At 48.0% G+C, this 13,714-nt stretch overlaps 1 protein-coding gene across 6 annotated transcripts in view; it reads right to left on the bottom strand.

The window, feature by feature from the left end:
* Positions 1 to 13,714, bottom strand: part of PLPP4 (phospholipid phosphatase 4) — a 146,943-nt gene that overhangs the window by 5,890 nt on the left and 127,339 nt on the right. For 5 of the 6 annotated variants that reach the window (XM_086378670.1, XM_086378671.1, XM_086378672.1 and 2 more), the window contains one exon: positions 7,349 to 7,519. The exons of the other annotated variant lie outside the window; for it this stretch is intronic. In XM_086378670.1, the coding sequence (XP_086234796.1) occupies positions 7,349 to 7,519 (171 nt within the window). The remainder of the gene's footprint in view (positions 1 to 7,348; positions 7,520 to 13,714) is intronic. 6 annotated transcript variants of the gene reach the window in all.

The raw sequence follows: 13,714 nt of genomic DNA, 5'->3' as shown, positions 1-13,714 counted from the left end.
CACTGTAAGCTGGCAGGGCAGCACCTAGTCTGTCTGCCTCAATACTGTGCCTCCATCGAGAATATGCCTGACACACAGGTACAAGAGACATACTGAATGAGTGAGTGGATGGTTTTGGAAGTTTACTTTTTGGCTTATTTTTGAAAAGAAAGAACTTACAAAGAGTAAGAATAATTTTAGTAAAACCAGTGCATAGAGAAAATAAAATTAGTAAGAAAGGAATATGATTTAACCAAAATTATTAATTCCTGCATTCCACACTTATGTACTGAGCACTGCTAAGCATTAAGAATTGTTCCTCCAAAAGATACGCTGAAGTCCTAAACCCCAGTACCTCAGAATGCAACCATATTTGGATATAGAATCCGTACAGAGATAATCAAGCCCAGATGGGATCAGTAGAATGGGCTCTAATCTGAATGGTGTGCTGATAGGAAGGGGAAATTTGAACACAGAGACAGATACAGAGGGAAGGTGATGTGAAGAAACTCAAGGGAAATGCCACGTGAAGACAGAGGCAGAGACTGGAATTATGCTTGCAGATGCCGAGAACTATCTGGGGCTGATCAGCTGCAGGATGCAAGGAAAGCTCTTTCCTGTGCAGGTGTCAGAGGGAGAGGGGCCACCAACACCTTGACCTTGGGCTTCTGGCCTCCAGAACCATGAGACAACTTCTATTCAGTCTGTGGAACCTGGGAAACGAACACAAGCACCTACTATGTGCCATACCAGCAAAAGAGACACAAATCCTTCCCCACAGGGAGAGTATATTCTAGTACAGAGAGCAGCAAACTATGCGAGCCATTCATTTATAGGCTGGTGTTCACACCACCATCACCAACTCGAGCAGTTATCATAGAGACCACATGGCCCGTATAAAGCCCAGGATAGTGACTCTCTGATCCTTTACAGAGGAAGTGTGCAGACTCCTGTTCAAGTGGATAAGAACAGACAATAATCAATACCTAAGAAATGACTGGGGCTTCCCCAGTGGCTCAGTGGTAAAGAATTTGCCTGCAATGCAGGAGACATGTGTTCGATTCCTGGATCAGGAAGATCCCCTGGAGGAGGGCACAGCAACCCACTCCAGGATTCTTGCCTGGAGAATCCCATAGACAGAGGAGCCTGGTGGGCTACAGTCCATAGGGTCACAAAGAGCTGGACATGACTGAAGTGACTGAGCATGCAAGCAAGAAATGACTGGGTTTGTCAGAAGGTGGTAGATGAGCAAGGTGAACACCACAGAGAATGTGGGGACTGGGCTGCGATTTCAACAGAGTGGTCACTATAAGACAGCCTCACTTGAGCTAAGATCAGGAGGAGGGAAGGGAAGGAGCCATACACACATCTGAGAGAAGTGCATTCTGGGCACTGGAGACAGCCAGTGCAAAGGCCCCGGGGTGGGAAAGCACCGGCATGAGCAAGGAGGGGCAGTGGAGAACACCATCAGAGAAGCAGGAATTGCGGGACCAGGTCTCACAGTCGCTGTAGGACCTGGGCTTTGATGCTGATGGACACAAGGAGTCCCCAGGGGCAGAGGAGCAGGCACCACACGTGACAGGGTTTAAAGGCTCTTCCTGGCTGCAGTGTGAGGGGCAGAGGAGAAAGGAGGGGAGACAGTAGCAGGGCTTCTGCAATAACCCAGGCAGCAGGTGATGGTGGTCTGAACTACAGTGGGCATAGGAAGGTGGCTTGTGGAATTACTTTGAACAGAAAGTCAACAGCAGAAAGCACTGTTAAATGAAGCCAAGTTGTCAAGAGACTTGGAAGCAGCCAACACCTGTCTTCCCTGGGAACTGAGCAATGCGGAGGCCAGGGCAGAGGGCAGGGAGCCTGGCTGAGAAAGCCTCTCAAGGCCCAATGCTCTCTGCCCAGTGGATTTTTTTTTTTTAATATTTACTTATTTGGCTGCATCGGGTCCTAGTTGTGGGGCATGCGGGATATTCGTGTGGTGGGTGGGCTTCTCTCTAGCTGAGGTGCATGGGCTCAGCAGCTGTGGCACTCGGGCTTAGTTGCCCCGCAGCATATGGGATCTTAGTTCTCTGACCAGGGATCAAACCCGCATCCTCTGCACTGGAAAGCGGATTCTTAACCCCTGGCCCATCCAGGGCAGTCCCTGTTTAGTGCATTCTGATCCCAGAAAGGGAGTGGCCTGGGCCTGCTCAAGGCCTCCACAGGGATGCCCTAGGTATGGTGGCAGAGATGGTGGATTCACGGGCAGCCAAGGCCCAGAGGTCCCAGACCCCAAGCAGCATTTGGCAGCTGATGATAAATGTGAATGCAGACACACTACATGGGCAGCCAATTGTGGAAGGAGGAAGAGATGAGATCAGTTCACCTGGGAAGGAGGATCTTGGAGGGAGGAACTTAGTGCTCCTGTTCTATGTAAGGCTGGTGGGTTTTGGTGGGAAGCATGATATCGTTCCAAAGTCTCCTTTTCAAGTCACTTCATTTAGAAAATCTAGAGATTGTTTCATAGAGAAGGCAATGGCACCCCACTCCAGCACTCTTGCCTGGAAAATCCCATGGACGGAGGAGCCTGGTGGGCCGCGGTTCGTGGGGTCGCTAAGAGTCGGACACGACTGAATGACTTCACTTTCACTTTTCACTTTCATGCATTGGAGAAGGAAATGGCAACCCACTCCAGTGTTCTTGCCTGGAGAATCCCAGGGACAGGGGAGCCTCGTGGGCTGCCGTCTATGGGGTCACACAGAGTCGGACACGACTGAAGCGACTTAGCAGCAGCAGAGATTGTTTCTGACAGCCCAGGGAGGACTGGTGAGCAGTGTGTCCCTCAACTGTGTGTGTGTTGGGGGGAGGGGTGAATGGGACTGTGCAAGGAGGGAGCAGACTCTGCCTGGCTTTTTAGTGTGGTTCAGGTACAGTTAGGTGCAGGGTGCTCGCTACATTGCTCAGATGACCCCATGGACTGTAGCCCCCAGGCTCCTCAGTCCATGGGGTTTTCCAAGCAAGAATACTGCAGTTTGTTGCCATTTCCTTCTCCACGTAGGCACAGTGCCCTCATCCTCAAACACCCCATCTGCAGAGACCAGAAACTACACCTGAACTCATTGCACATCACAGACCCTTCATGGCCAAGTCAGGAAACCTGGCAAAAGCAGTGGCGCCATCTTGGAATTTTGAGGCCAGTAAACATGGCGTCTGTGACTGACATGGACGCGTCCCGGCCTCAGGCTGGGTGGGAACAAATGACTGCTTCCTCCCTTGAGACTTGTTTCTCTGGATTATATTCAGACCTACGTGCCCTTTCTTATGACGAAACATTACCTAAGGCACCCAGGGCTGCTTAAGAGAGCTATGGTTAGAGAATCAGTGTTGGCTAGAAGGTTACTTGCAAGCTGGAGTCACATAAGGAAACACTGGATCCAGATACAAGGATCTGAGGGTAGAAGGAGCTCGTTATGTCCATTCATGGAAAAAACAACACACTCCTGCCACTTCTGGCTCTGACTGTCCACTGACAGGAACCATAAACCCAGGAGACTATGAACTGAGGCAGAAGATGGTTCAGGGAGGTGCTCTGTTCTTTCTGTGCGTTTTTCTCCACAGATATTCCCCCCAGCATGGGAATTCTACAAGTTTTAATGCTGAAAACACACAGTTAATCACAAAGGTAAGCTTCTTTGTGAAGCGTTGACATCACCCAGGGACTCTAACTTCCAGCTGACCCAAAAGCCAGCATGTCACAGAGACAAGGAGAACTTCAGCCACAGAAAGATTTATAATCCATCCAGTGATTTTATTTGTGAAGAAGCCCTGTTACATGTCTTACTGCCCCTCCAGACGATGGCCTGTGCCCTCCATGTTCCTCACTTAATAAAACAACAGACTCCTGTGGAGTGGAGCTGGGAAGGCAGAGAAGACCGGAAGGATGTTGATAACCATGATAATGAACAGAGCAAAGCATTTGAGATTATGGGTTATTTACTGGATATGAATATGTAATCGAGTAATTGGATATACTTCCACATTAGACACAGTTGCTTAAATCAAAATTGAAATGGAGTCATAAAAATCTCATAATATTAATGTTGTTAACTAAAGTCTATAATGAGAGGTTCTCAGGTTGTGCTGCTGCCTAGGGGTCTCCCCATGAATTTTCATCATGACGGAAGGCCCCCGCCCACAGTCACTGGGCAGCTCAGTACATCAACAAACAACACCTCGTTAATCTCAGCCAGGCATCCTGCCTCCAACACCCTCCCACACAGCAGCCAAGGGCCTCACCGTCTACCTTTTCTCCAAGCTGCAAACCTCTGCAGCCTCCCTGATTACTTCCTTAATAAGTGAGTGTTGAACAAATAAAATTTTCCACTCATTGAACACTGCTGCTTTTAGCGTGTAATAAGGGAAAGAAAAATAGAGCTGAGATGTGGTGTGTGTGTGTGTCTGTGCTTAATCACTTCAGTTGTGTCCAATTCTGTCCAATACTATGGACTGTAGCCCACCAGGCTCTTTTGTCCATGGGATTCTCCAGGCAAGAATACTGGAGTGGGTCACCATGCCCTCCTCCAGAGTATCTTCCCAACCCAGGGATCAAACCTGTGTCTCTTCTGTCTCCTGCATTGGCAGGTGGTTGCTTTACCACTAGCACCACCAGGGAAGCCCGAGCGGTGGTGTAGTTGGGCTCTCTCAACCTCGGCCATAGATGTTTGGGGCTGAGAAGTCTTCCCGGTGGAGGAGGTGCTATCTCATACACTGTACGATGTTGAAGAGCTTCCCTGGACTCCACCCACTAGATGCCAGCAGCCACCACCACTCCCACCATCCCATCTGTGAATATGTCCCCAGATATTGCTAAATGTCCCCTAGAAGGTTCAGTTGCTCCCCATTGAGACCACTGGTATAGACAAGGACAGATGACCTCCTAAAGAGGAATTAAGATAAAATGAACCCAACTCAGGGCCCACTAGAGGATCCAAGGAAAAGCACACTCTGCTCCTGGCTAACTCCAGGGTACGAGCTGAACAGGTGATGGCACAGCTGAACGAGTAGCTGGGCCACATCTACGACCTGTAACCCACTCAGGCACATTCAGTTTGGGCTGCAGGATGGGTCTACCATGATGCAATTTTGGCTTGCCCCTCCCCGCCCCCAAAGTACAGCCCTACACATCACTGATCATAAATTCTCTTGCTTTGCTTTCCCATCAGCTCACAGAGCATTAGTATTCTCCCTCTACTGCTCCAAGTTCCCTTCTGTGCCAGTTGGATAGGAGGGGCATGAAGCTCCGCTGCCAGCAGGGCTTGGGGGCACCAGCTGCATGAAGTCCAGCATCTCCCCAAAGCCAAGAACTGCGATTCTTCATCCTTTCATGATGCACCAACCACAGATCAGTAGTAACAAAAGAGCATTTAAGACAGGCCAACCTCTCTTCCTAGGTTTTCAGGACAAGATCACTACACAAAGTTTCTTACTATCTTCCAAGATGAAGCCAAAATATCAACTCTGAAATCCTTCATCACTTCTCAGGTCCAATGTGGAGGAATAAAAGTGGAAACCAGGGATTCAGAGCTTACAAATGTGCCAAAAGCATGTCCACCTCAAAATCAGTGGCTTGGGAGACACAACACATCCTTCTTTAGAAATGATGCACTAAGCAACTTCAATATTGATTCACAGTTGTGCAACACACTTTCATTTACAAAGTACACTCAGATCCATTATTTCATTTAGTCTATGAAATGGCTCTGGGAAATGTTGAGGGATTATTGTTCCCATGTTCAAAAGAAGAAACTACAGTTTACAAGGGATAAATGAGAAGCAGTTCATGAAATGCCATCCAGCCCGTAACAGTCCTCATGTGGAAATGCTCTAATCATATGCGCCACCATGATTCTGGAGGAAAATATTCCTAGTTCCAAGGATGCGATGGGTCCGCCCTTGCTCTGTTGGCTCAGCAATTCTCTTCCTGCCCCTGCCCCATTGTGTGGGATCATTATCCATAACTTCATCCAAGTCACTGATAAAAGCAGAGAACAAGGCAAGGCTCAGGGTGTAGCCCAATGGGCCTCTACTGACCACCCCCATCAGCAGGGCCTCAAATCTCCTTGATGCCTCCACCTGTCTAGACCATGCATCAGCCTCCTTTTCTCCCAGACCCTTCACCCCCAGGTTGAAGCTGCTGCTGGAAGCTCATGACACCCAGCGTGTGATTTTCGGGAGGGTAGAAAGTGGAGCTGAAGCCAGAGAAGGAGCAGAAGGCCCCTGGAGAAGATGGGGCAAAGTCACCTCCAACCAGGAGTTCCCCTCACCTCTGGCCTCAACTGCTGCCTCACTACCACTGGGACAAACACCTGGGAAGAGGTGAGAAGAGGGTGGTCAGAAAAGGGGGCAGAAGGGAGTGAGCCCGGGGGACGGCAGGAGGACAGGAAAGGAAGAGGAAGGGCCGGCCACAGACAGATCGTGGAAGGCCATTCATCCAGGGAAGCCGGATTAGGATTCGGCACATTTCATGCACTGTGTTTGCTGAAAGCTGACACAGTGGAACTCTCCATGGTGCTTCTCAGACTTCATCAGAATTAATGGACTGCTTTGCTAAGAATGCACACTTCTGGCGGTCACTCCGAACCCACCCTCAAGAGTCCAATTCCTAGGTTGGAGTGGCCTGATCAAGGTGATCTGAGTATTGGATTCTGGGAAACACAGCCCTAAGCCCTGCGCTCCTGGAGGGCACGCCTTCTATGGACACTGCCTCTGTCTCTGCTCCCTTTCTTGCCATGGCAGATGCTGCTGTGGTTTAGGCAAGCTGAGAGCTGCAGCTGATCTGCAGAGGGGCATGGCACGGTTTTGCTTTATTCCAAGAACAAGCCCCTCAGTTGTCCTGTGTTATTCTGACTTGGCACAGACACCCCAGGGCTGAAACATATAGGTAAGCCTCACCCAGCCCTGCAGTGGCTGCTGGCATCCATCCCTGGGCTGGAAACCTCTTCTGGAAGAGCATCAATGGTGAGAAACATGCCTTTACAGGGTGAATGCGATAGGAACCAACCACCACTTGGCACCAAGTCTGAGAACAGAGGCAAGGGATCCAGCAGGGAAGTCACATCTGAGTCTGTGACTGAGGTCCTGCCTTCCTGGTAAGACTCAAGCTGCCTAGTTGAGCATGAAGGAATGGGAGGAGCTCTGATTCTGTTCCCAGCAAGGCTGGAGCTCACCTGAACAGGTGCATCTTCTTTAAAACTGTGTCTGCTCTGTCATTTCAGCGAACTCTAGTTTCTCACAGCAGGCACTTACTTCTCCCCCCGGTAGGTGCAAGTATCCCCCCATCCCTGCACGAGAGCAGCAGATGGCGTGTGGACCGGGCGGGCCCGGGGCAGGGACTCACCTTGCCAGTGATGCTTGTAGTCACACATGCGGGACAGGGCGATCATCATGGCGCAGTACAGGGGCAGGATGGCAGCACAGAGCCGCCAGCTCTTTCCCCGCCCACTCTCGGTGAAGCAGTGCAGCTTGCCAGCCAAGTAGAAGGTTGTGAAGCCAAGGCCTGAAAAGGCAACTGCCAAAGACAAACAGCAGGTGTTACCCTAGCAGGTGGGACGCGGCAGGGACACAGGGCACCCGAGCATCCTGGCTGCCATCTTGCAACACCCCCAGGGTCAAGACCATGTTGTTGCCAGACACCATCTTGGCAATCTGTGCTCTTGCTAGAACCACGCTGGTATGAAGCTTTCAACAATGAGAACAACCTTTCAGGCTTGCATGCGATCACAATCTACTCAATCTCATTCATTCAACAATGATTTGAGGGGTAGCTACTGTGTGCTAGACAGGCATTGTTCAAGGTGGGGGAAATTAAAACTTGATTCAGAGGCTGTCTCTGCTCTCAAGGGGCTCATGGACTGGTTGAGGGTCACGGTTGTGCAAACAGAGTTTTAATACTGTGTTTGGAGTTCTATATGAATAAAAGTGCCTGCAGAACAAATGACTGATGACCGCTTAGCTTTGAAAAGTGAGGGAAAGAAAGGGAGTTTTAGCTTGGTAAGTTTTAGCTCAGGAAGATGGGACCAGCAAATGCTATGGAAAAGTGGGTTTGACAGAGAAGCCAGTGGTGACACATTTCTTGTCTTCTCTCAGAAATTATGGTTATTAGTTTTTAGAACTGCAAATGCAACTCATAGCTTCATTGGATCCATTGTCTAAAGTGTGGAGTCAGGTGGAGTAGGTAAGCCCTGAGCTTTTCATCTAGTCAGGTTTAATACACAGTTGAAGTCAGTGAGATTTAAGGTGAGTCTTCTGTGGACTTAAAACAACAGTGCTCAAACCCGGGCTACACTTGGAAATCACCTTTAAAACCTGCTGCTGCTGCTGCTGCTGCTGTCACTTCAGTCATGTCCGACTCTGTGCGACCCCATAGACGGCAGCCCACCAGGCTTCCCCGTCCCTGGGATTCTCCAGGCAAGAACATGGAGTGGGTTGCCATTTCCTTCTCCAATGCATGAAAGTGAAAAGTGAAAGTGAAGTCGCTCAGTCGTGTCTGACTCCCAGCGACCCCATGGACTGCAGCCTACCAGGCTCCTCCGTCCATGGGATTTTCCAGGCAAGAGTACTGCAGTGGGTCGCCAGTGCCTTCTCTACTTTAAAACCTGGGAAGTTTTCAAAAATACTGGTAGTCAGACCTCATTATCAAACCTTCTATTTGCACTAGTCTGGAGTGAACCCTAATGGTGCACACATGCATTTATGTGTGTGTGTGTGTGTGTGTGTGTGTGTGTGTGTACTCCTCAGGTGATTGTAATGGCAGCCAGGAGTGAGTTTAGATGCTTCTTTTGAGGGAAGGGGCTACAGCTCCCACCTCCTCTGGACACTAGCCTACTCAAAACTCTCCTCTTGATCAGAAAATACTCCTGAGGGGCAGGGCTCCTAGGCAACCAGCCTACACAGTGATTTGATAGAGTTGGTAGAATGGGGCTAAAGCTAGGGCATCAAGGACTTTAACAGACTGTCTGAAGCCTGAGCAGCAGCCTCGGCACCAGTGAGTTAGTCGCAAATACAGAACCTCAGAACCGCCCCAGACGTACTAAGTTAGAATCCCCTTTCACAAGATCCACAAGTGAGCTGTGTGCACCCTGAAGTCTGAGAAGGCCTGGCCTATAGAACATTCATCCTCTTGATACAATGTGTCTGAGAGTCCATCTTCAGGAAATAATAAAAAACCATGGGGATATCTAGAAGATACTCTGCTTAAAATTATTATGTAATTATGGGGAAAAAAATAAAGAGAAAGAACTAGACTATTCCCACTCAATGAATTATGATGCAGCCATGGAAAATATTCTGACTATGCGAAGGAGATCACACCAGTCCATCCTAAAGGAAATCAATTCTGAACGTTCATTGGAAGGACCGATGCTAAAGCTAAAGCTCCAATACTTTGGCCACCTGATGTGAAGAGTCGATTCACCGGAAAAGACACTGACAGTGAGAAAGATTGAGTGCAGAAGGAGAAGGGGACGACAGAGGATGAGATGGTTGGATAGCATCACCGACTCAATGGACATGAATTTGAGCAAATTCTGGAAGATGGTGAAGGATAGGGAAGGCTGGTGGTTTGCAGTCCATGGGGTCGCAAAGAGTCAGAAATGAGTGAGCAACTGAACAACAGCAAATGTAGCACTACAGACAATACTTAGGATACAATGTTAAGTGAAAAAAGCAGGACTCTAAGTTGTAAGTTCATTATAATCATGGTTATAGTATATAAATATGAATAACCTGCAGTTTTAATGAATTATCTCTGATAATAATGTGTCTTCTTAAATAGGGTTCCCCAAGTATGAACAAAAGCTTATGCCAAAGCAGAACTTTTTCAACAATCAAATTAAACAAGGTAACAGGATTGCTTGGTTTTGTTTTTTTATTAGTAAAACAATATTAAGCCAGGTTTATCTCAGGAATAAAAATGAAGCACTTAAATATTTTTGAATAATGATTTGTACTCAAACAGTAAAGCAGTGCCAGCATACATTGAATATTCTGTTTAAAGTAAAACTCTGTGCAAAACTGCATTGCCCAGGCCAGTTCTACATTGTTTGCTATGATGAAGGGTATTATTAATAGATGGTTTATAGTGTGTTCCAAAGTGGTCCCATTTGGCCACCTTCCTAGCAAGTGCAACAGGCTCTCAACTCCCCATCCTCATCCATTTTGCTCTGTTTCTTCTCTTCATTCACACTCTACCCTGAGGCATCAGAGTGGGCAGCAGAGGCTGGGGACTTGGCTCTGGTGGGTACTGGCCTCATTCTGAGCTCTTAAGGGAGGAGTAATAGACTTTGTTCAAATCGGACAGCCTAGCAGTATACCCACCTAACTACTGCTGCTCCATTTATATAAGGATCTTGAGCATCCATGGATATCTGTGTCCGCAGGGGCCCTGGAACGAATTCCCTGAAGGATACTGAGGGACGACTGTACATTGAATGTGATGAGCATCCAAGATCTGCCCTGAGGCTTTGCAGGGTTATGGATGGAAGTTTTCAAGATTTGAATTGGAAGAAAGGCAATCCTGGGTGTTGCCAAGTTGTCAATATTAAAAACAAGGTCAGTAAGTATAGGGTGGATATTGAGCAGGAATTTGTATGTGTCCCTATAAACAATGGTTTGGAGACTTTAAGATAGATGAGTCCAGACTCAACAAGCTCTGGAAAGATTCACAAGATGGACAAGAGAAGGGACTGCTAAAAACCCACCAAGGTCAAGTCCTAGGGCATGTGGTCCAAGGCCAGACCCTTGAGCTCCACCAGGTCACCTCCCTGACCCCAGAAACTCAAATTTGGATTCCAAATTTGAGCTCCAACAGTGGGGGCCGTGGCTCAAAGAAGAGCAGGCAAAGCACGTCCTCTCTCTCACAGTGGGGCCCATGCTGCAGGTCCTCCGAAATGGAGAGTTATCTGCTTCTTGGAAAGGAAGTGAAGTGAAAGTTGCTCAGTCGTGTCCGACTCTGCGACCCCATGGACTATATAGTCCATGGAATTCTCTAGGCCAGAATACTGGAGTAGGTAGCCTTTCCCTCCTCCAGGGGATCTTCCCAACCCAGGTGTCCTGCATTGCAGGCAGATTCTTTATCAGCTGAGCCACAAGGGAAACCCTCTTGGAAAAAAAAGAGGGGTTCAAAGGAATTTTAAAGGCTGAGTTCAACAGCCTAGATCCTGCAGGCATCCCGCAGCAGCTGATCTCCTTCGACACATCCTATTGGTCCTCCGGGCAGCGTGTCTAAAGCAGCACGGTGTGTCCTTACTTGTCTAGCTGACACAACAGACTCTGATTCCATGTTAAACTTTATGCTTGTCTCTTTCTCATTGATATTCCTACAGTTATTGAACTGGCATGTGCTCCTTTGACAAAGGGCTTCTGATGCACCTCCTTCTGGCCCAGCCATGGGCAGCTCAGGTACTTTGCCCAAACGCCTGTTTTCCCAAATACCAACTGAATGAGAATTAGGCTCTATCAAACTATACTGAACACATAGGATTCCACAGTTTTCTGCCCCCTCCTCCTTTGAGGCTGGCAGTTTGGGACCAAAATGCTCCCGTGAGCGTTTCAGCTCTGAGATCCTGGGACTTACCAAGGCTTTGATTCAAGTTCAACTGGGAGAAAAAGAAAGCAGAAAGGTTTTTAAAGAAATGCTTTCCAACTTGAGCCAAACAACACCTTCTTCTCTTCTCAAAGAAACGGGCATGTGAGACACTGAAGAGCCTCAGAAGCTGGTATGCGAGTGAGGAGCAGGGAGATGGCATTTGTTCCAAGGGTCTGCCTTCCCCCTGAAACGTGGTCCGCTTCCAGCATGATTAGGAGATAAAACCGAGCATTCAAAGATGCAGCAGAGCACCGGGCATTTTGGAAGATGGAGATGATAAAGTATGATAAATGCCTTCATATTTTGTTAACATTATTAGCAACAGAAATACGATTACAATAATGGTATGAGAGAAAGCTGAGAGCCGACCTCTCCTGGGGGCTCAGAACGTGTTTATTTGCTCTCCAGAGTTTAGAACACACACACACACACACACACACACACACACACAAGCACTCACATGGATCAAGGGAAGAGCATATGCCCCTTGTTTTCAAAGTCTGTAGCAGGTTTTCTTGGCAGGAAGCAGCTGATTGTAAATATTTCTCTGTTGAACTGGCTGTGAGAAGTAAAAATACTCTTGAAGCCTCTAAACTAGGAAGCAGATGAAGGAGGGTGGCTTCCCCACCTGTTTCTGGCACTTTTGGGGCTCACTTGGCTGTCATCAATGAGAGTAGATAAGCAAAACCTCACAATACGAGTTGCTGGTCCAGGTGGTGATGCTAGGCATGTGGCCTGAACAGGGCTATCTGCCTGCCTGGTGATTCTGAAAGGGAGTTACTGACTCATCTCTGACTACACAGATGAACTGTCACAGGTTTACAACATTCCCTTTGCAAGAAAGGTCTATTTACTGAGTCAGCTTAGGTGGCAACCCACTCCAGTATCCTTGTCTGGAGAATCCCATGGACAGAGGAGCTTGGCGGACTACAGTCCAGGGGGTGGCAAAGAGTCGGACTGAGCTACTAACACATACACACTTAGGTGAAATAAAGTCATTTTGCCTTTTCTCCCCAGCTTACTTTAAACCAAGTGAAAGAGGTTTGCACCCCAACGACTGCAAGAAATGAGAAAACTGGCTCCAAAGAAAAGGCTTTAAAAACAAATGAGATAAGAATCAGGGGGACAGGCTCAGCTTTTGGGGTTGTATTTTTTACTCTAATTACAATGAATTTCCCCAAACTGATTATAGCTGACACCACAAATGGAATTGTGTTCTAATGAGGTAATTTGTACAAATTTTTCACATGATGCTCAAAGAGTAAGTATTTTCTTCTCCAAGAGGGAGAAAGGCGATACTGGGTAGTGGAATAAAATTTTTTTCAATTAATTTATTTATGTTTGGCTGAATTATGTCTTCATTCTGCACGCGGGTTTTCTCTAGTTGCGGTGAGTGGGGGCTACTCTCTGGTTGCGACGCTCTGGCTTCTCACTGAGGCGGCTTCTCTTGTTGGGGAGCGCAGGCTCTAGAATGTGGGGGCTTCATAGTTGTGGCTCACAGGCTTGCTTGCTCTGTAGCATGTGGGCTTTTCCTGGACCAGGGATTGAACCCATGTCCCCTGCATCGGCAAGTGGATTCTTAACCACTGGACCACCAGGGAAGTCTCTGAATAAATTTTAATGTTGAAGGGTGTTTTGAGGAGTTTGCCAGTACATCTCCACAAGACCATCCAAAACCAAGGATGCAGAACATGCATGCCTGGTCAGCCCCTGCAGACTCCTAACAAGCAGTGGGGTGCTGTTGGGAGCATGGGGTACAGGTTCCCATTCTGGCTCTGCCATTAACTGAATGCATGATCTTAGGCAAGTCTCTTTCCCACTCTGGGCCTCAGTTTGCTCTGTAAAATAAGAGGCTGATCCACAAGGGGCTACCACATCGTGCCCAGGGGAGCCAGGTAGATAGGGAGCATGAGTTAAGTAGTTGGATGTTGAGTCAACATTTTTGCAACAGAAAGCCCTCTTGGTCTATCTTCTATTACTCCTCTATTGCTAGACACTCAGATCCAAGAGATACTTTCGGAAAAAAATTCAATGGTTCATTTGTGGTGATAAATGGCAACTAATACCTGGCCTCGCCATTGGGAGACATTTGAGAGTGGTGAGGACTGGGGAAAACGG

Source organism: Bos grunniens, chromosome 26 (assembly GCF_055505025.1).
Source record: "Bos grunniens cultivar Pamir isolate PY7600 chromosome 26, Bosgru_T2T1.0, whole genome shotgun sequence".
In the NCBI taxonomy this organism is placed as follows: domain Eukaryota; kingdom Metazoa; phylum Chordata; class Mammalia; order Artiodactyla; family Bovidae; genus Bos; species Bos grunniens.
Note: the sequence above shows the minus strand (reverse complement) of the source record. Positions and strands in the feature narration are given on the sequence as shown.